Here is a 20,940-nt window from a genome sequence, read left to right as displayed (position 1 = left end):
TATCTTAATTATTATTGTGAAAAAGAACTTTGGGTAACTGTATCAAAACTGTAACTTTTATGAAAGCAGTTCATCGTGACAATTTATTTCTAATTTTTTATCCTAGTGTTTTATTCCATATGAGGTCACGCTATGCATAGATTAAAAATTATTTATAACTGCATTTGTATGTATCATGATGATCATTCGTAAAGAAAAAAAAAAAAAGGCAGTCCAAAGAAAGAGACATACTGGTAGAAAATTAAAAATTGTAAAATTTGAAGGGTACAAAAATACATATACATGTATAAATTCATAGGAAATGCAAACTGACGCACAACTTCGAATCGTGCATTACATGTATAAGAACGTCAGACGTCACTTTAGCCAGGCAGTGGACACTTACGCAAGACATTTTGATTCTCTTGTAATTTTCATTATAACTTATAAGATCAGATGAAACCTACATTTACCTAAAGCAATTTTTAGCTCTACTGGTCAGAGACCAGAAGAGCTTATGCGATAGTAATGCGTCCGTCGTCCGTCCGTCTGTCTGTCTGTCTGTCTGTCTGTAAACAATTTTTCAAAATGCTACTCCTCCTACAGTTTTGGTCTGATTTCAATATAACTTGGCACACAAGTAGACTACACTAAGATACATAATTCTGTGTATCGGTTTTTGATTTCGATGAACGGTGTTGCCGTGGTTACTAAAAATAGAAATTTCTGTGAAATACTTTCAAAATGCTACTCCTCCTACAGTTTTAGTCTGATTTCAATATAACTTGGCACACAAGTAGACTACACTAAGATACATAATTCTGTATATCGGTTTTTGATTTCGATGAACGGTGTTGCCGTGGTTACTAAAAATAGAAATTTCTGTGAAATTCTTTCAAAATGCTACTCCTCTACAGTTTTAGTCTGATTTCAATATAACTTGGCACACAAGTAGACTACACTAAGATACACAATTCTGTAAATCGGTTTTTGATTTTGATGAACGGTGTTGCCGTGGTTACTAAAAATAGAAATTTCTGTGAAATACTTTCAAAATGCTACTCCTCCTACAGTTTTAGTCTGATTTCAATATAACTTGGCACACAAGTAGACTACACTAAGATACACAATTCTCTTTATCAGTTTTTGATTTCGATGAACGGTGTTGCCGTGGTTACTAAAAATAGAAATTTCTGTGAAATTCTTTCAAAATGCTACTCCTTCTACAGTTTTAGTCTGATTTTAATATAACTTGGCACACAAGTTGACTACAATAAGATACATAATTTTGTTTATCTGTTTTTGATTTCATTGAACGGTGTTGCCGTGGTTACTAAAAATAGAAATTTCTGTGAAATTCTTTCAAAATGCTACTCCAAATACAATTTTAGTCTGATTATAATATAAATGTGGCATGCAAGTAGACTGCACTAAGAACATAAAGAGACTTAATCAACGATCATTTTTCTATCTATTGCTGTCGAAAAGTTTCAATTTCCAACTGCTTAAGTACTTTTCTCTTCCTTTGCTATAAGTACAAACCAGTAGAGCTTCAGTCTCGACAGAGACTTCTGGTTTTAGTATTTTCCACTGATATAAATTTTCATGTAAATAAATTTTGCCTCTAGAATTCAGAATAATTAAATCAATAAGCTTTCAACAAATACATTTTTGATATGACGTCATTTACGCATCGGGACATATTTGCCGGATATGGATGTTTTTTAGACACTTTTAAAATGGATACTTTTCATTATCTTGAAAAAAAAGAAAGTTGAAAAAGAAGTTGTTTAAAAGTACTCAGTGTAAGTCAAATCAAGTTTGTAAACTTACTGACAAAATTTTCTTTTTACTCCCATTGAATATGCAGCTAGTACACTAAATTTTCACTGAAGACTTTTATTTCAATGGATGTTCTCATCCATTCTCTAAACATAGTTTGTCAACAAAAATGTTACGTCTAAATGTGATGTAATAGAAATCACGAAATTTCCAAGAGAATAAACTCTGTCATATGCATTTCTCTGTTACAATGGGACAAGAACAATTGAGAGAAATCGACGTTATTCGCGTGTACTGCCAATGTATATCAACCTTTGGAATAATATTTTATTTTTGTAAAAATACTATTCGCGAGGAAGAACCCTTTAATTCAATATATAACACCACATGCTTATTATCAGAACTACACTGTATACACAGGCACTTGTTTCTGTAATAAATCTTTGACCCATAATATAATAATGTTATTATTATACTACGGGTCAAAATTTATTACAGAAACAAGTGCCTGTGTCTGTATACTAGAAAAGTAAGCTGAACATATTAAAAGTACTACACTGTACTAAGTATTTTTTGTAAGTAGCAATATTCCAGCTGACGTTACGTCACAGGTATATAAGTTATTTTGCGTCGAAATATTTAATTAAAAGAATATTCAAAAGAATTTAATGCACTGGCAATGAAATTAAAACAAACAGAAGTACGGGGAAGAGGGGAAAGGAAGGGGGGGGGGAGAGATCTTTTACCGTGCTGACATGTACTTTGATTTCCTTGATTCTTTCCATAATTTTGGTGGAATAGAATAAGTGTGAGGTTAGGCGCTTGGTTTCAGGATGGTGTATTTTGTGTATTATACATGTGTTTTTCTAGGTGTATTTGAATACCATCATCAAAGAAATAAAAATAAAAAATCGCTGAAATTAGCACGTTTTAAAAATGTATGTTTAAAGAATACAGTAAATATGACATTCTTAAAACGTGCTAATTTCAGCGAATTTTTATTTCTTTTTTTTTTTTTTTTGATGATGGTATTCAGACACACCTAGAAAAATACATAATACACAAAATACACCACCCTGAAACCAAGCGCCTATGAGGTTAACATAAATAAATCATTTTTTTTTTTATTATACACTGTAAGAATTTGTGTAGACTGCTCAAAATACATTATCACATAATATGGATATAAACAAACATATAACTCCTAGCACAGGGTCCTGTTTAAATTGTTAATTATGTACAGTCCTTTCAGGCTCTTTCTACGGAATTAAAAATTCCATTTCATTTTAAAGTTTACACACGCCTTGGTCATGTGACGTTACGAGAGCAGAGACTTCCGTTCAAAATGTCGGTTGCAATTGTATCGAACCTTGGAAAGATACCTTCGAAAGTGAATCCTGACCTCCAGATTGAACGTGACAGATCGCAATTAACTCCATATATTTCTGAAATAACACATTTTATTGATGGTGGCCGCCAGTTGACTGAAAAGAGGAGGGAAATAGGTAAAATTAAAAGGTCATAAAAAGGGACTCTCTCAGTCTCTGCAGCTGTTCTGCCTGAGATAATGATCACCGACACGATATCAACTAACTTGGATTTGGAGGGCACTATAACCAAGCCTGAACTATTTAGAGTGAAAATGGCGCATTAATGTTGGATCTAATCTTGTTCAAGCCCCTTTACCAGTGTTTACATTTTGATAAGGTCAAGCAGTATTTCGGAAAATAGAGGAATTAAACGTCTTTGTCCGTAGGACATGTGTATACATTTTAGTTATCATCATTTTTATTAGTAGCACTTATTCAGTCCAGTCCAATACGAAAAATCGTAATATTACTAAAATTCGTAATATAAGCAATTTCTAACTCTTCTAAGAGTTACTTCCCTTTTTTCTGACTCAACCTCTTTGTTATGTTTCATCAGAGATTATATGTCTCTGGTTTCATCATTATGATATCGTGGATATGTATGGTTAGTGCATTTTCTTTGTTTTGGTGCATTTGATCCAAGTGCAAGTGGATTCAGAGCCTAGTGAGAGTCTTACAAGTTATCTCTCGTAAAATCTCGTTGTTTGAGATGAGGGTCTGATTTTCAGGGTAGACTTCGGGAAAAATATAGGGAATTCGGGGATTATAGACCATTGTGACAAGTTTGAGGATACATTGAAATTTTATGGAAAATTGTTCCTATCCGTGGGAAAATTCTTATATAAGAATAATAAAACAAAATGTTCACTCACCCATTACCATTGTTACTTTCTTCTTGCATTTCCATACTTTTCGATAGACATCACTGACCAAAATGACCACGTGATACTAGTACCATTGGGACATAATGTATTTCTGACGTCATACTTCCATAAACATTATTCAGTTTCTCAATGCTTTATTTTGTCTTGCATTACGAAAACTCGTAATATAGTCTCTCTCAACTTGCTATATTACGAGTTTCCGTAATTTAACTATATTACGAAAAATAGTAATATAAGAATAATATTACGATATTTTGTAATATTACGATTTCTTGTAATATTACTATATTTCGTAACATTACGATTTTTCGTATTGGACTGGACTGTTATTCCTCATATGATTTCATGGATGAAAACAAATTCTATTCTAGATCAAGTTACATGTGCATGCAGTACACCAATTTCATTTTGTTACAGTCATTTAGGGTATTCCGAATCACCTTTTACATTTTGACTGCAGATGATTTTATTAAAAACTTTTCATATGGTTGTTTGGTATCAAAGGAAAGCCAATTTAGTGAAAAATCAGATCTACTTTAGAGAACGAGTCTATCTTCGATACAGCGACCTTGACGGGGGTTATATTTGGATCACCTTTTTAGTGAATTGCGAATCACTTCTGGGTATTTCGAATCACCAGGTAAATGGGTTGAAAACGGTCAGATAACATCATTATAATTAATGAACTTGTTAGTATTGTTTATAAAAAGCTCCAAGAATAAAAAAAAAAAATTCTTGATTGTTCTTGTTTATTTGAAAGTTATTAACACCCCCCTCTTTATTCGTACTATAAAACAGCCTTTCAGAAGTGGATCATGCAGAAAAGCAATTATTACCAAGAAAATAGGGGTTTCAGAAATTATATGACTGTAAATTGTTGTCCTGTAAATATAATTATGTCACTTTTTTGCCCCTATGATTTTTTTTTTTTTTTGCTGCAAAACAATTAACATTGAAAATATCATAATTCTATGAATCGGCTAAAATAAAAAAAAAGATCATATACATGTCATGATGATGATAATAAAAGAAATGTGTGAAAAGGAATAAAAACTAGCTCATGTTTAGATATACGTATCACAATTATTAAATAGACATTAATCACTGCATACGTGCACACTGTACATATATGTGTACAGATCTGTGTATGCATTCAAGTCCATATTTACACATGTATGATAAAAGGATCAACACTGGTCAATCTACTCATTAACTCTTCACAGCTTTTCCATTTCATAACGTTCATGGGTCCCTTGCATGTAAAGAAAACCAATGTTTTCAAAATATCGGGCATATTTAACAAGTATGCAGCGTGTGCAATTTCTTCAATTGCGGTCATGCACATACGTGATTCGAAATACCCCAAACTGTAGGGGGCTACAAATGCGGTTGTAACATATACATTTTTGAGATATAATAAAAAATTATTAATGGTCATGAAAGCTCATAAAATTGCCGTTCTATCAATACCTAACATGCTAGGTTTCATCCACCAACAACGCCACGACATCAATGAGAAATATTCCGCAACGTTTATACACGGAAATTTTCTTCGAGAAGAATAGCTAGTTAACGAATGAATTAATTATTTTTTTAATTAGCGCATTAAGTTTACCTCTTTATTTTTTGTATGTTTTAAGCATGAACCATGTTTTTAATGACTATTTAGTTGTCACATGTGCGCATGTGTCGTATAAGATACAGCGATAAGGTAAATTACCGAGTGTCGCTTAATGCGGGGTGATTCGGAATACCTTAAATGACTGTAGCTTTTGTTAAGTTTTACTTGCATTGATAATGTTGATTTGCATTTTTTTTCAAATTATATAAGCATTATACTCACTTTACTTATCCTCTCCAGGAATTCATCTAGGGTATATTTACTACCAATATTCGGTAACCACCCCCCACCCCACCCCACCCCCCAAAAAATCCCCAGAATATTTCATTGCAGCCCGGAGGACTGAGCTGCTTTATACATATAAGTTTAAGTGTTGGTGTATGGGGATTGAGGTGGGAGAAGTTCTTCAAAATTAAAGGTTTACTAAACATTAAAAAAATCATTGTTATTCACAACGTTCTTTCCCATTATAAATTAAGATATACACAATATATCTACTTCCATAAAGAGAATCTTTAAAAATATATATGTTTTTCATATCTAATATATAAATTTAAGTTGCTTATCAATTACTATCGAAAAAATGACAGGTCCCTTTTTTTAGAACATCGAATTTTACTTATTGCATAAAAACATACTTAACACAGTTCGTGTTTATATTCTTAAAGTGAAATATATTATAACATGTACCCCTGCATAGGGTTCTTAAAGGGGATGAATTTTTCTCTTACTCTATCTGAGTATTTGAACTAATAATTGAGACCATTTACAGTGTAATAATTTTCCTTTAACCTATCTGGGTTATTCTATTATTTCTTCATCAAACAATTGCAAGCGTGGCTAAATTATTATGTCTTGGTAACTTTATAACAAAGCACCGTGTACCTTGCCCCAGGTTCCTATTGATGGCGGATACTAGGAGTTTTGTTCTTATTCAGATCTACAGCCCCCAGTATCTCGCCTCAATTCCCCGGGTTTCTTGCCACTGGTGCAATGTATACTAATTTCTTTTAATTCACCTTTTCTCTTCTTCTTACCAATTTCTTCGACTGCTTCTCTGCTGCAGCTCAGCATTCGACTGACCCTGAAACTCTTATTGTGTTTTTATATATACCCCTTTTGGGCAAGTCTAGCTATTTCAAGGGAGGACAGGTTTTTCCGTTTAACCCTTATTCTTGGTCTTCTTAACGTTTATAGTTACCACTAATCATTACAATATTTTTGAAAATAGATGATGCATGTGTCTGGTTTCAATTTACATTTTATGCAGCCAACATTTACTTGAGGAATTGATAAAATTTAAAATGGTATTGTTTTTCATGTTTTTGTTCGGTTTCTATCCGATTATAAGTTTTCAAAATCTTCTCTCTCAGCTATCCTCTCCATCATTTAGACGCATGCCTTTTTCACACATATCAAAGCGGTTTGATGGTCAAGACTCATTTCCATTGTTTACTTAATTTATTTACTGGGCAACAAATGAACAATTGATGGTTACATCAATGTTTTCTTGTTTTCCCCTTTTGATGAGTAAAAATTTTCCCTTACAATAATGAACATGCACATGAAAAGCTTAAATATTTCTTTTTCTTCATCAAAACAGGAAATTAAAAGTAAAAATTATCATGTTTATAAGAAGGTATGAGACATATTTGCCATAGAAATTCAATTTGTCTCAAGAAAAGGTATTTTCCTCCAAAACCTGAATATAAAATCCCTGCTCTCCATGCTTTGGAGGACACATACATCAGAGACCATTATTTCAGTATTTTGCATGTATCAAAATAGATTATCTTCTAATTTCCTGAACAGGCCTTATTTTTAATTAGACATATTTGAAAAAAGAGGATTTTTTTTATTTCAGAGAAAATACTATTTAAGGAGTCCCTGTTTAGAGAGTATTCCAATGACAGAGTGTACAGATCAAGACAAGAAGTGTATGCAAAGGGACTCGAGAGATCGGTCAGGTTATTTACTCTCAAGCAGGAACACAACTGGAATGATGTGGAATTTGGATTAGCATTAAAGTAAGCCTAATTTGCTTTTGATCCCTTTTTTCTTTATACACAATCATTGGCCATTACACCCTAATTGGGCAGCCATTTTTAATACAGTGTGATTTTTTTTAAGAATGGATGAAAGTGTCTGGTTTGATGTAAGGGGGGGGGGGCACACCCAGCGTGCGCCCCCCCTAAAATTGTCAAAGTTAGCGTAAATCACAGTTTCGTCTAGAAAATGTAAATATGTCTACTTGGGAGACCTAATTTTTACCCTTCAAAATCTTTAAAATCCAGACCCCTTGCCTACTTTTGGCGCCCCCTCTAACTTCAATTCCTGGATCTGCCACTGAAAATAGCTGCTTTTATAAATTTGTTTTTGAATCAACACACTGCTTTGAAAGATTTGATCACAATATTTACTATTACTAATTGTAAATATAATAGGAAATGAAAGAAAATGATTTTGTAAAGATTAATTTTTTATTAGTGCATCTTAAATATATATAAATTTCTACTTTTGGCTGATTTCAGAACAATAAATGAAGACCACACTTTGGGACTCCATAACGTGATGTTTATTCCTGCCTTAGAGAGACTTGCAACAGAACAACAGAAAGCAAAATGGCTTCCACTAGCAAGAAATTACAAGATTATTGGCACTTATGCACAAACAGAGATGGGTCATGGTAATTTATCAATGAAAGATGGGAAAGAAACAGATATGTTCAAGAAGTAAAATAAATAATTTTAATTTCAAAATCTATCCCTTTTTATATAATGACAATACATGTACTTATTATGCCCATTGTGCTATTATATATAGGGTAATTTTTGCACTTGCGAATAATTTTGCCCTGTTTAAAATTGCCCAGTTATAGTTCTATTTAAAAAATTATGCTGAGTGTGTTCTTTGAATTCGCCCCGTTTTAAATTCACCCAGCCATGAAGAGGGTGAAAGGGCAAAAAAACAGGTGCGAAAATTTCCCTGTATACAGTATACATGTATGTAATATGCCCAGGTGACAAGTCTGTATAAATTGCACACCAAAAAAAAAGCTGAATATTAACTTCTTATCTGAGGTTTTTGTCATTGATAGGAACTTACCTGCAGGGATTGGAGACCACAGCAACATTTGATGCCAGGACTGAGGAGTTTGTCCTTAATACCCCAAAAGTGACCTCCATCAAATGGTGGCCAGGCTCTTGTAAGTCTTATATATACCCTAATGATAGAGATCCATGGCCAGTGATTTCACTTTATTTCAAAGTAAAGGGTTAGCTATAAAGATCAGTTGTAACAGGCTAGGGACTGAGGTTTATGAACAGAATCTCTGTGGACCTTACAACAAATTTTTATTTCAAAGCGGATTTCTGTCAATTGAAGTGGTCAATTTGGCTGGTAGCCAGTTCTTAAGGAAAACACTGGAGATCAAAGGCCTGTTGAACAGAGCGAATGTTCACAAGTGCTTGCCAGAATTCCTTGTACCTCAAATAGAATGTCCGCGAGCGCTCGATCTGTTGAACAGACCTCAGGTTTTCTACTCACTAACTTACTATAAACTTTATGTTAGTGGGGTAGAATGTAGAATTAGGGGGCAAAACTACTGCTCTCTCTCTTGTATACCATATATTTGTGTTTTTTTTCTTTTTATTTTCAGTAGGAAAGTCTGTAAATATAGCTATAATTCTGGCCACACTGATCATCGATGGAAAAAAGTATGGTATGCATCCATTCCTGACCCCACTACGGAGCATGGAGGATCACCAGCCACTTCCAGGTATAAATTATGTAGATCAACAAATATTTTGCAATATATCTTATTAAGGGGAGATGATGGTTTGGCATTTATTGGTAATACTCAATTTTCTTGAAATTTGTTCATTGGGATATAACGGTTTAATGCAAAGAAGAGTGAGAATTATGAAGTTTTCATAAGTATATGGTTTATACAGCTTTTCAAAATTTAGTTCTCACAAATAAAAAGACTTAGTGATGATTTTATATGATACAGATTTCTAACTGACAAACACCCTTACAAGATATAACACAGCAGCCCTGGCAGATTTCTTGTTTAAACACATAGATTATGAAATATGTGTTGTGTTTTACATTATATTCACTACATGTACCAGCTAAGATATAGAAAAGAACATTCACAAAGAATATCATTTTAAAGAGTATTCTTCATCTATGACATGTATGATCAAAAAGAATATTCTTTTAAAGTCAAAATTAATAAAAGAACTAAAGAGGCAGATTGAACTAAAGACAATTACATGCATATGATAAATGATGATATATTTTTTTTAGGTATTAAGGTTGGAGATATTGGACCCAAACTTTCCATTAATTCTGTTGACAATGGATTTCTAATCTTAAATAATGTCAGGATTCCAAGGGAGAATATGTTAATGAAGAATGCCCAGGTGTGTATAAATCTTATTAAAATTAGATCTTTGATCCAGTCCAGTTTGATCGCTACACAAAGTGATCAATCCAGAGCGGATCAAAGATGTAATTTTAATTGGATTGGGTGCGTATATCATTTCACTATACAGTCAGGTTAATAGCATGGTAATCCAGTCTGAAGAGAGAGCACTGTGAAGTTAAGAGTGTTTACTTCTCTCTCTCACTAAGAATAGGTTGCTACTGTTCATTTGCCAAGCACTTGGTATCATTGTAGTTAAGGTTGCAGGTCTTTTGTTTTAGGCCTTTAAAAAAAACAACAAGATCCCATGTCTTGGCAGGCCTTGGTACAATAAAAAAGCCCACTTGTTTTACATTTTGTTTATTAGGGTGTGCATATTTGTCAACCTGGATAATTGGAAATTCTGATAATTTATCTTGTAGTTTGTTAAGACAAAGCAAATATTTTCAAATAACAGCTCAGCTACATAGTTTCCATATATCTTGAATCCCTTAACTATTGAAATATTAAGTTACATGTTAATATAAATTTTTCATTTTTTTCTTTGTGAAGGTCAGTAGGGAAGGTCATTTTACGTCCAGAGGCCCAAACAAGGGGAATTATGCTGCCATGATGTTGGTCCGAGTTAATATAGTAAACTGGTGCTTTACCTCCCTTAGTAACACCAGTACAATAACTATACGATACTCCTCCATTAGACGACAGTCCAAGCTTGATCCAAGGTAGTAACTTATGTGAGTTTTAACTTTGAAAAAGACTGGGATCCATTAAAATTGTAAAATTTAAAGAATTTATAAAATTTTTAAAATTGAATTTAATCCTTGTAGTCAGGAGGAGACCAAGATCCTTGACTACCAGACACAGCAGTATAAGGTCTTCCCAGCTCTTGCTACAACCTACGCCATGTTCTTTGTCTCCAAGACTCTCCGTAACCGCTATTTGAGAATCCATGCTGAAATGATGAAAGGCAATTATCAAAACTTAGCAGAGGTACTTTATTAAAATGTGAATGGTAATATACATTGTTAACAACTTAAAAAGATATCCTAAGTGCATCTTGTTCCTGTTAGTCATAAAAATGATGCACGGCTATATAAAACATGTACTTGTAAATCAGACATGTGGAGATACATGTAAAAACATTTGTCTTTGTTTGTAGATCCACTGTTAGTCATAAGAATGGTGTATACTGTAGATTCCTAAATTTTTGTGTAGAATTAATTATCGCGTAATTTTGCGAGAAGCAACATAAGCCAAATATAATTACTCGCCTTTATTTTTATGGTGCTGAAATCTATGTAAAGTCTCTTGATCAACCGTCCATTTGCGAATTCTCATGATTTGCTGTTGAAGAGCCCATTCGCGATAATAAGTACTCGCGAAAAATAAGGAATCAACTGTATTATACCTGTACTGTAAATCAGACATGTGGAGGTACACATATTTGTCCTTGTTTGTAGATCCACTGTCAGTCGGCGGGGATGAAGGCCCTGGCGTCGGAAATGACGGTGGAGGTGATGGAGGTCAGCAGACAGGCCTGTGGGGGACACGGTTACCTGGCGGCCGCTACCCTGGGGGACGCTGTGGCAGCCTCCAAGTCCCTCATCACGGTAGAAGGAGAGAACACTGTACTCTATCTACAGGTGGCCAGGTGTGTTGTCATTAAGAAATCATAAAGATCAGTCATTTACACTTTACTAAGAACAAGATATTAAAACAATTTTAAAAGTACTGTGAATTTACGGAAACTATAATTTCACTTATTCTTTAAAGGAATCATCAGCAATTTATGATTACAGTGGCGCCTCATTTATCCGGACGCTTTGGTTCCCAGGCAAATTGTCCGGATAAGTGAAGCGTCCGGATATCTGAATTCTATTGATTTCTCTTCCAGATATACTGTATTTGTATTGTAACTCTTATATACAAAGAAAGATATTAAAATGCTATCATTTAGAAATAATTAATTTTTTTTAAAACACTTATCTTTAGTATATATCAGCACTACTTTTACACTTTTTTCAAATATAATAAATTTTTTTATAGCTAAAAACTAGATGCCGACTCGCGCTCTCTTTGTCGATGGTGTAGACATGACTGTAGCTGGAGAGCAGAAAGACAAACATTGGATATAACGCTGCTTATATGGGCAGATTTTTTCATTACCCAGCTTAGTTTTTACTCTGTATTTCCTATAAATTGATGAACATAGCCAAGCCAATTCTCTCATGTGCAGCTTTGATAACACCCAAGCGAGCTGTCAGTATCGGGTCTAATTTTAATATGAACATGCACTCATCCACCTTAAATCTGACATAATAAAAATTCACGCAGTAGTCATCCCAAGTGAAATCATTGATTGTCTAAAATTATTTAAATTTGATTAAATGTTTTAGTTTTTTTTCATCTTCCGATGAAAATTACACAATACCGATGTGTGTGTGCCATGTGTAGACTACGAGATTATGAAACTATGTCGTCCCGTCTATAAATAGAAAAATATTTAAAACCAGATCTGTGCTAAAATTATAAATATCTCAAGATAACAAATAACTGAATAGAAAGTTGTTTTCTGTTACCAACACAGTTAATTGTTTATTTTCATTTGTGTATCTATCTCTCGTATATTATGATATATCCACTTAGCATGTTTAATCTGTGGACTTATCATCGTAAGTCATTCATAACAGGTCACAGGTGATCGTCTTGTAAAAACAATCAATCCGCCCAGTGTTTTGATAACAATTATCACTCAGTTCAGGCGTGAATTTTGACTAGAATGGAACTACAAATTAAAATTTAATTTCCGGATAAATGAATCAATTTATAACGTAAAAATACATTTTGTAGTAAAAAAGAGCCGTCCGGATACGGAACGCGGAATTCCGGATAAATGAGTCAAAATTACGTTGAAAAAATCCGTTCCCGAGAAAAATCGTCCGGAAGGTGAAGCGTCCGGATACCTGGCGTCCGGATATCTGAAGGTCCACTGTACCAGGGTATGCATGTCATTTTGGTAATTTTAATTTGTTCACTTAAATTATCCTTGCATGTAAGTGATAGATTCTTTGAAATTTACAGTGTGTACAAACTTGTAAGTAATTCATTTGTGCTTGGGCAGATACCTGATGAAGAGGTTTGCTGCTGCTGTCAGTGGGGATACACTGTCAGGGTCAACTGACTACCTTACAATGGACCCCAGTAAATACATGTGTCCCCTCAAATCCTCCAGGGACTGTAGAAATGTGGAACTACTGTGTGATGTGTACAGATTCAGAGCATTCTTGTCAGTATCAATTTATAATTGGAAATGTAGAGTGTAGGGTTAATGTTATTACAGTTCAAAATTGGAAAAAATAAAGTATAGAATATTAACATCAGTAATACTTAGTTTAAAGACAATAGATGTTTTGCTTCTCAATATTTGAAGATAATTGGCTAAATAAATTATAATGCTGAGCATTGTTTTTAAGAAAAACTATGGACCATCCATTAATATATACATTTTGTTTATGTTGTCTCAGTAAGCAAATGATAAAGGCTATTGAAGATGATATTTTTCAGATTCATAATTGTCCTAATGAACATATTTGTTATTCTAAATGAAAATTACTGAACACACAATGATAAAGTTATCATTTATATTATAATATTTTATTGTTCTTCATGGAATTTACAGAATGATAGCCAAGACTGCAAGAAAACTACAAAGTGATATAGAGGCAGGGAAAAAACAGGCTGTAGCTATGAATGACAATTTAGTACAACTGGTCCGTGCAGCAAAGGTCAGACTTTTTCATACTTTTTTTACATTTCTGTTTTTCATTACATGTAGTCTATATATATCTCTTCAGTTATGGATAGAGCTTCTTATTTTGTCAATCTTGACATTGCAGTAAGTGGAACTAAAGTCCTGATACATCTTGTTTTACCAAGCTAAACTATGATATGGGAGATATTCCTCATATATTTCATTTACTTGAATTTAACAAGATTATTTTTTCAACATTTTACAATCTTTTTGTCATGTAAGAACCTGTCTTTAGCTTTTAAACCATTAAGACATGCTGATCATTAATTTGTGATGCATCAAAAATGTTTATACAAATATGAACATCTGTTGAGGGTATAAAACATGTACAGATTCTTGATAAAGAACCCTCTGTACACTGCAGAACACTAATGAGTTCTGATTCTATGATAATTTCCTCAATTAGAGTGATTTGCCCTTAGATTTAAATTCTAAAAAATGTAAATTTACAGTGTATGATTACTCAATTTGTAATCAATTCAAGTATTCTCAACATTTTAAAAGGTCAAGATAAATTTAATGATCACTTTATTGACATTAATTTTGTTTATAGAAGTAAACAACAGTGATTTCTAATCACTGATACTCTGTTGTGTTTTAACATTTTTCCTGGGGTAAATGCAACGTACAATATGGTAAAAATTAAATAGATAATCACAATATTAACACCTAAATGCTATATATAATTTTTCTCTAATTCCAAAAAAAACATTTTGTATTGGTGTAGAGAAGGTCCTTAAAATGTTTCTTGTTAATTTGTCAAAGTACATACAATGAATATAGGGCTTGCCAATATATACCTTTTCCTATCTGAAATTTCACATATACATTAGTATACACAGTTACAACTATAATTGTATTAGTTTACATGTTTTTCACATGTCAGAGATCACACTGGGTAAATGTTAAACTTCATGTATTTGCTATGTCATGCATAGACTGTTTGTTTGTGTGTACATTCATTTATGGATCATTTGTGGATTCACAAGTACATGCATTTTGATTGGTAGTATTTACAATGTATATAAGTATCATGGATTTTGATTGGTTGTAGGCCCACATCATGTACTGTATGGTTAAAGACTACAAAGAGAGTATGAGTCAGCTGCAGACAAGCTTGTCTGTTTCCAATGCTCTTCACAATCTAAACATCTTCTTCACTGTATTCAACATGGTTAAAAATGCAGGAGATTTCTTAGAAGTAAGAAAATGTATTAAATTACATGTAGATAAACCATTGCAACAATTATCATGTATCATACTTTAATTTAATTGAGTAAATGTATCATTATATAATTTTCAATGTATACTGTAAAAATAATGTACAAGCTAATTTTATAGGGTAAAATTTTGCAAAAGAACTACTGTAAAATTACAAATTTTTGAGGGGTCAAATTTTCATGGTTTGAGGAAAATTTAGTTTCCTAAAAATCATAACAACTTTTAGGAAAAAACATTAACTGAGATAAGATCTGGAAAGTGATTATGATATTGTATTTTCTAGACAGAGTCAATTGGTCTATCACAGATGGAATGGCTGAAAGAAGTAGAGCTTCAAATGTTAGCTAAAATCAGGTAAATTTATTGTATCAGTGCAGTACACAAATTAAATCTATCAAACATTAACATACTATAGACAAATTATTATTGAGATGTGAAGATTCATGTACACAGAAAGAGCAACTGTAGCTTTGTAAAATATGTCTTTAAACTTGGGAAAAGAGTATGAAAGTGCTAGATAACTGACATTGAACATTTAACTTGTTAACCTTAACAGACCAGATGCTGTGTCACTAGTTGATGCCTTTGACATCCATGATGACACCCTTGGGTCAGTACTTGGGTGCTATGATGGAAACGTCTATGAGAGAATGCTGAAATCAACGGAAAATGAACCTCTCAACCAATCTGATGTAAGTGAGAAATACATGACTGTCTTATAGAGTGTACATGTCCAAAAACAAAGCAATATGCAAATATTGACTTACTGGGGTTTAGGCAAAATTGATTACTGGTACAGTATATTACCGTATAACAGGTATTTTCTGCGGTTGTCCATTTTTTGCGGAATTTTGCGGATAGAACAAATCTGCAAAAATTACAATCGCAAAATATTTTTAATATGACTTCGGGTATTTTATACATGCAAATATAATAAGTGGTGCATCTGCAGACGCATGCGTGAACGTGTCTTCGTTAGCGAGAAAATTCGGGTGACATCGAAACTCCGTGACAGCTACATATAAAGATCTGATTCCTTATTTTCCACTTTTCAATATTAATCCTGTGGATTGTCTTGAGACCGTAATTAAAATAACTGCTTGTGCATACGATATGGCTTGATTGTCTCGTGAATTTCATTCAAATCAGACGACTGACAGCATTATTAACGCCTCAATGCATGTGAAACGTGTGTTTTTGGGGTGGTTGATTATGCAACTGTTTGTTTTAGCTAAGGATAAAAATCCCAATTTAATTTTGATAGCAATTAATTTTAAGTGTACATGTATTTTAGACTATCGCTTGGAGGCATTAATTATCATTATCTATAAATTATCTATATTATTTTGAGATAGATCATATAACATTAATGTCTGCGGTGTTAGAACTGATAAAGATTTTAATTGTTGTTTGAAAGGACTAGTACTGTTACAACAATAACTATTTTCATTTGGGACTAGGCATAATTTTTCAGAGTAACTAAAAGTTATAATAGTTTAATCAAGTTTAATAGCGTAAAACATGTTCTCATGCACCTTTCATTCATGTGCCTGAGTGAATTTACAAAACGTAATCATGGCAGTGTTGTAATAAATCAAAGAGTTTGATGATACTATACCGTACCCCCTAAATAATTTTTTGCGGTATAGTGCAACCGCAGAAATGGAAAATGCAAAAATTAATTCGCTACCTTTTGGGGGTTAAATAGCAAAAATTTCCAACTGCAGAAAATACCCGTTATACAGTATGAGCCTACAATCATGAAATATTTCCCAATGTGGATTGGAGGGCAATATTTTTGTCCCAAAGAGGGCTGACATTCTGTATACAGTTATTTTCGGCCCTTTCACACTTGCGGACAATTTTTCCCATTTTAAATTGGCCGTGTTATAGTTTTTTTTAAGTAATTATACTGTATTCTTTGTACTCGCCCCATTTTAAATTCGCCCAAATGAGGGTAGGGACAAAGTGGCGAAAATTAAACGAGGGAAAATTTTTTCCATGCGTTCAGTTTATCAGTATTTTAATTTGGAGGCTTTTAATCTTGATTTCTTATCATTTAGACAGTTTCTGAGTGTGACTGGACTGTATGATGTCTGATATGATTTCAGATCAAAATTTTAATTAAGAAATCCACAAACATTGCTAAATATTCTGGTTAAAGTGTACATGTAGTTTGAAAAGGAGATATATTTAAGCACTTCACACATATTTTGATTAGCTTGATAATATGGAGCTTTTAAGTTGACAATTATAAATATTAATTTTATACCTGTATTCTTCCATCTTGTAGGTTCACTATTCCTATCACCAACACCTGAAACCCTTCTTACAGAGGAACAATCACTCAAAACTGTAAAGGGCACAAACAGAGGAACAATCACTCAAAATTGTAAAGGACAATCACTCAAAACTGTAGAGGACACTTACTGGTGCATATACTACTGGACAGAGGAACAATCACTCAAAACTAAAAAGGACATATACAGAGGAACAATCACTCGAAACTAAAAAGGACATATACAGAGGAACAATCACTCAAAACTAAAAAGGACATATACAGAGGAACAATCACTCAAAACTAAAAAGGACATATACAGAGGAACAATCACTCAAAACTAAAAAGGACACTTACTATGCATATACTGGAGCATGTGTTATACTAGAACATTTGTGTTTATAAAGGTATATGTATCTCCAGTTTACATGGTTTCTGCTTGATTGCTGCATTAACATAATGGAGAAATTAACTTTTTACCCACAAAAAAGATTTAAGATAAAGAGGATATTTACAATTTGACCTATAGAAAAAAATGGGTGCCCCTCTTAAAAATGTTTTTTAATGTTATGTATTTAATGCTGTTACTACGATTCAAGAGAATAGCTACCATGTTGATTTTGTATGACAAACGATTTACGGGATACAATTTATGGAAATATCTAAAGTTATAATCCTGAATAAGGGAGGTTTTCTGTTACAGTATTAAGATTTGCAGCATTAATTTCTTACACATTTGATGAGAAAGATCTAAATGACAATGAAAAAAGACAAGGATGATCTGTTGGACTATCTGTGATATTTTTAGCTCTGTCATTAATTTTCTTGTCACTTTTTAAAAAGTTAGCATAATTGTTTTGTTTTAGATTTTTCAATGAATATTGAATTTGATTCTTGGTTGTTGATTATGTTAATTTTGTTTTTAATTTCCTATGTTGTCGGCTTACTCACTTTTATTCATGCCTGTAACATGAATTTATATGAAGAAAAAGGAAATGATTATTTTGGAGAAGAAGATATCTACCACTAATGAACAGTTTACTCCTGTGTTTATGAAGTATAGTCTTTTTTGACATTTAAGTTTTACAGGAAAAAAGAGTTATAGGGGTCACACTTATAATGAACTTGGTGCTTGTAATTATGTGTAGATGACTGATTCTCAATTGCCTTTATATTTAGTACTAAAACATATCATTAACATATGCCATATAGAATAGAGGTTGTTTAAATAAGGGATCAAAATTAGTTGTTGCTGGCATTTAGTTTTTAGCATGTGTCACATGTTTATTCTTTAAGGATATAAAAAATCGTTTTGTATTGATTTGCTTAATAAGACTAATGTAAATGAGAAAATGATTTCTGACACAGGGCTGATACTGTACTCCTATTGCTTGTTGTCACTATCATTTCTAAAATATATATAGAAACATATTTTTGAACTTTGTAACTTTAGCTTAATTTGTTATACCAACATATATTTCTTGACACAATAAATAAAATTTATATAATTTATAATAAAACAAAATAGTTTGAAGTCATTTAGTCACTTAAAGTTATTAGATAATAAAGAATATTTATAAAACCCATTAATTTGATATTTTTATGAATGGAAACACTGAATAAAATAATGAATGTGTGTATAAAAAAGTTGTTTTTAGTTATACAGCAGTCTTGTTTAAAGTCATCATTTCGTAAGTTCTATGGTCGACACAGTGACCTTGTCACCAAGTACAATTTATTAATGAGTCAAATGTCGACTGACGTTTTTCATACTAATTGTTAGGTCATTTAATACACAATGAATTGACGACGGATTTTTCCGTCATTTCCCTATCATAACAAGGAGCACACAGCGGATGTGTCCGGTTGGCAGGGAATGCTCACTCCTCCATGGCACCTGATCTTACCTCTGATTTTTTGGAGGTTGTTGTTAGCTCTGCTCCTGTTTTGTTGTGCTTTATAGACTTTTGATCTTGAATACTCTTCGTTATATCCATTATATGTTTCATCTTACAGCATCATCTTGTAAATAATTTAAAGGAACAATACATATGAATATTAATAATTTCTGATTTTGTCTATGTATGTGTGTTTTCAACTCTTACTGCATAACAACTTACTTATAAAATTCGATTTCCTTTTAACCTTTTCGAATGTCTCATCATCTTCGATATAAACTGTAATCATGGAAATATATGGAGATAACGAACTGTATTCAAGCTCAAAGGTCCATAAAACAATTCAAAATAAGAGCAGCGGAAATACGGGCCTCCAAAACATCAGAGGTGGGATCAGGTGTCATGGAGGAGTGAGCATTCCCTCTGGTCTCAGACGCTGTGTACTCCTTGTCATAATCACGAAATAACTGACAAAATCCGTCGTCAATTCAGCTTGTAAATAATGGACTAAGAATTAGTATGAAAAACGTCTGTCAGCATTTGAATCAATGATGAATTGAGCATTCAGCATTTGAAGCAATGATAAATTGTATTTGCTGACAATGTCATTGTATCGACCATAGAACTTACGGAAAAGGTGACTTTAAACAAGACTGCTGATATCCTTATTTCATCAACATGTTTGTCAATGATTTACCTCGTTTTAAAAATTGTACGTACCTAGAGCATGCTCTTGCGTATCGAATCAACTGGGAGATAATGTTTAAAATGAATTGAAACTTAATCAACAGAATCTAATTCCAGTATATTGTTTTCAATGGCTTAAATTATAGGGGATTCTGTATTGAAAGGTCATTCTTCAGTTACTATATTTTTCTTTCAAAAAAATAGAAAAACATATTTTGTTTTAATTTCGCAATTAACGGTTCTAAAAAATCTTTTTTTTTTTTTACATCCGCAATCAATCATTTAATAACCTTTGCGATCCGAGAGAAAATTGTGGTTAAATGAAGATCTAATCAGATGTACACTTTCATTATTTCCTTTTGTTTTCGTTATATTGACATCGTTAACAATTTTAAATATATATCCTTACATCGTATTTCAGGTGACTTGTTTCATGCTCATTGTTAAGCCATTGTTTTTATAGTGAATTCCACTACGATAAATTTCGTCTACTTGATCAATACAGGGTGCTAACGGCGGAGCGACAGGTTTACAGGGGATGCTTACTCTTCTTACGCATCTGATCCAACATGTGGGATTTTCAGGGGTCCGTATTTTATACCACCTTTACATAATCGTATTGTTTAGGGATTTGTGAGTTTCACTGTTCGTTACCTTTACCTTGTACATTGTATATGTTCACGTGTGTGCTGCACGTATCCGACCTTTTGTTTTTGTCTTACATCAAATTTTGATTTTAACAAAATAATTAAAATGACTGAAAATGTACTGAATATATATTTTCATTCTTCTCAGTTATTGTTAAATGAATTAAATGAATAATAGATGGCAAAATGACAAATTCACAAGTTTGGAAATATTTTGAATAAGCATATACTAGTAATTTTAAATACAAAAATCAGCAACATAAATGTAAGTTACTAGTACATCCATTAAATATCATAAGAATGAAAAGATGTCAGCCAAAAGAAAAAATAATC

At 32.7% G+C, this 20,940-nt stretch overlaps 1 protein-coding gene across 1 annotated transcript; it reads left to right on the top strand.

Annotated features, from left to right (window-relative positions):
- The first annotated feature begins 3,090 nt into the window (after positions 1 to 3,090).
- Positions 3,091 to 17,601, top strand: LOC134269068 (peroxisomal acyl-coenzyme A oxidase 1-like). The gene is made up of 16 exons (XM_062751285.1): positions 3,091 to 3,266; positions 7,501 to 7,663; positions 8,168 to 8,322; positions 8,734 to 8,841; positions 9,295 to 9,414; positions 9,948 to 10,063; positions 10,618 to 10,787; positions 10,893 to 11,055; positions 11,526 to 11,716; positions 13,187 to 13,351; positions 13,745 to 13,850; positions 14,931 to 15,077; positions 15,381 to 15,451; positions 15,654 to 15,789; positions 17,391 to 17,459; positions 17,497 to 17,601. The coding sequence occupies exons 1-15, from the start codon at positions 3,107 to 3,109 to the stop codon at positions 17,454 to 17,456; spliced, it is 2,037 nt and encodes a 678-aa protein (XP_062607269.1). The 5' UTR covers positions 3,091 to 3,106; the 3' UTR covers positions 17,457 to 17,459; positions 17,497 to 17,601.
- The last annotated feature ends 3,339 nt before the right edge of the window (positions 17,602 to 20,940 follow it).

The sequence above is a fragment of the Saccostrea cucullata genome, unplaced genomic scaffold (genome assembly GCF_032062105.1).
Source record: "Saccostrea cucullata isolate Sc308-1 unplaced genomic scaffold, CSIRO_AGI_Scuc_v1 ctg463, whole genome shotgun sequence".
Lineage (NCBI taxonomy): Eukaryota > Metazoa > Mollusca > Bivalvia > Ostreida > Ostreidae > Saccostrea > Saccostrea cuccullata.
Note: the sequence above shows the minus strand (reverse complement) of the source record. Positions and strands in the feature narration are given on the sequence as shown.

Excerpts from the sequence above, each read along its gene's own strand:
- LOC134269068 (XM_062751285.1), top strand. The coding sequence starts at position 3,107 with ATGTCGGTTGCAATTGTATCGAACCTTGGAAAGATACCTTCGAAAGTG. Across the intron at positions 10,064-10,617 it reads TGTTAATGAAGAATGCCCAG|GTCAGTAGGGAAGGTCATTT; the intron begins GTGTGTATAAAT and ends TTCTTTGTGAAG. Across the intron at positions 15,790-17,390 it reads AACCTCTCAACCAATCTGAT|GTTCACTATTCCTATCACCA; the intron begins GTAAGTGAGAAA and ends TCCATCTTGTAG.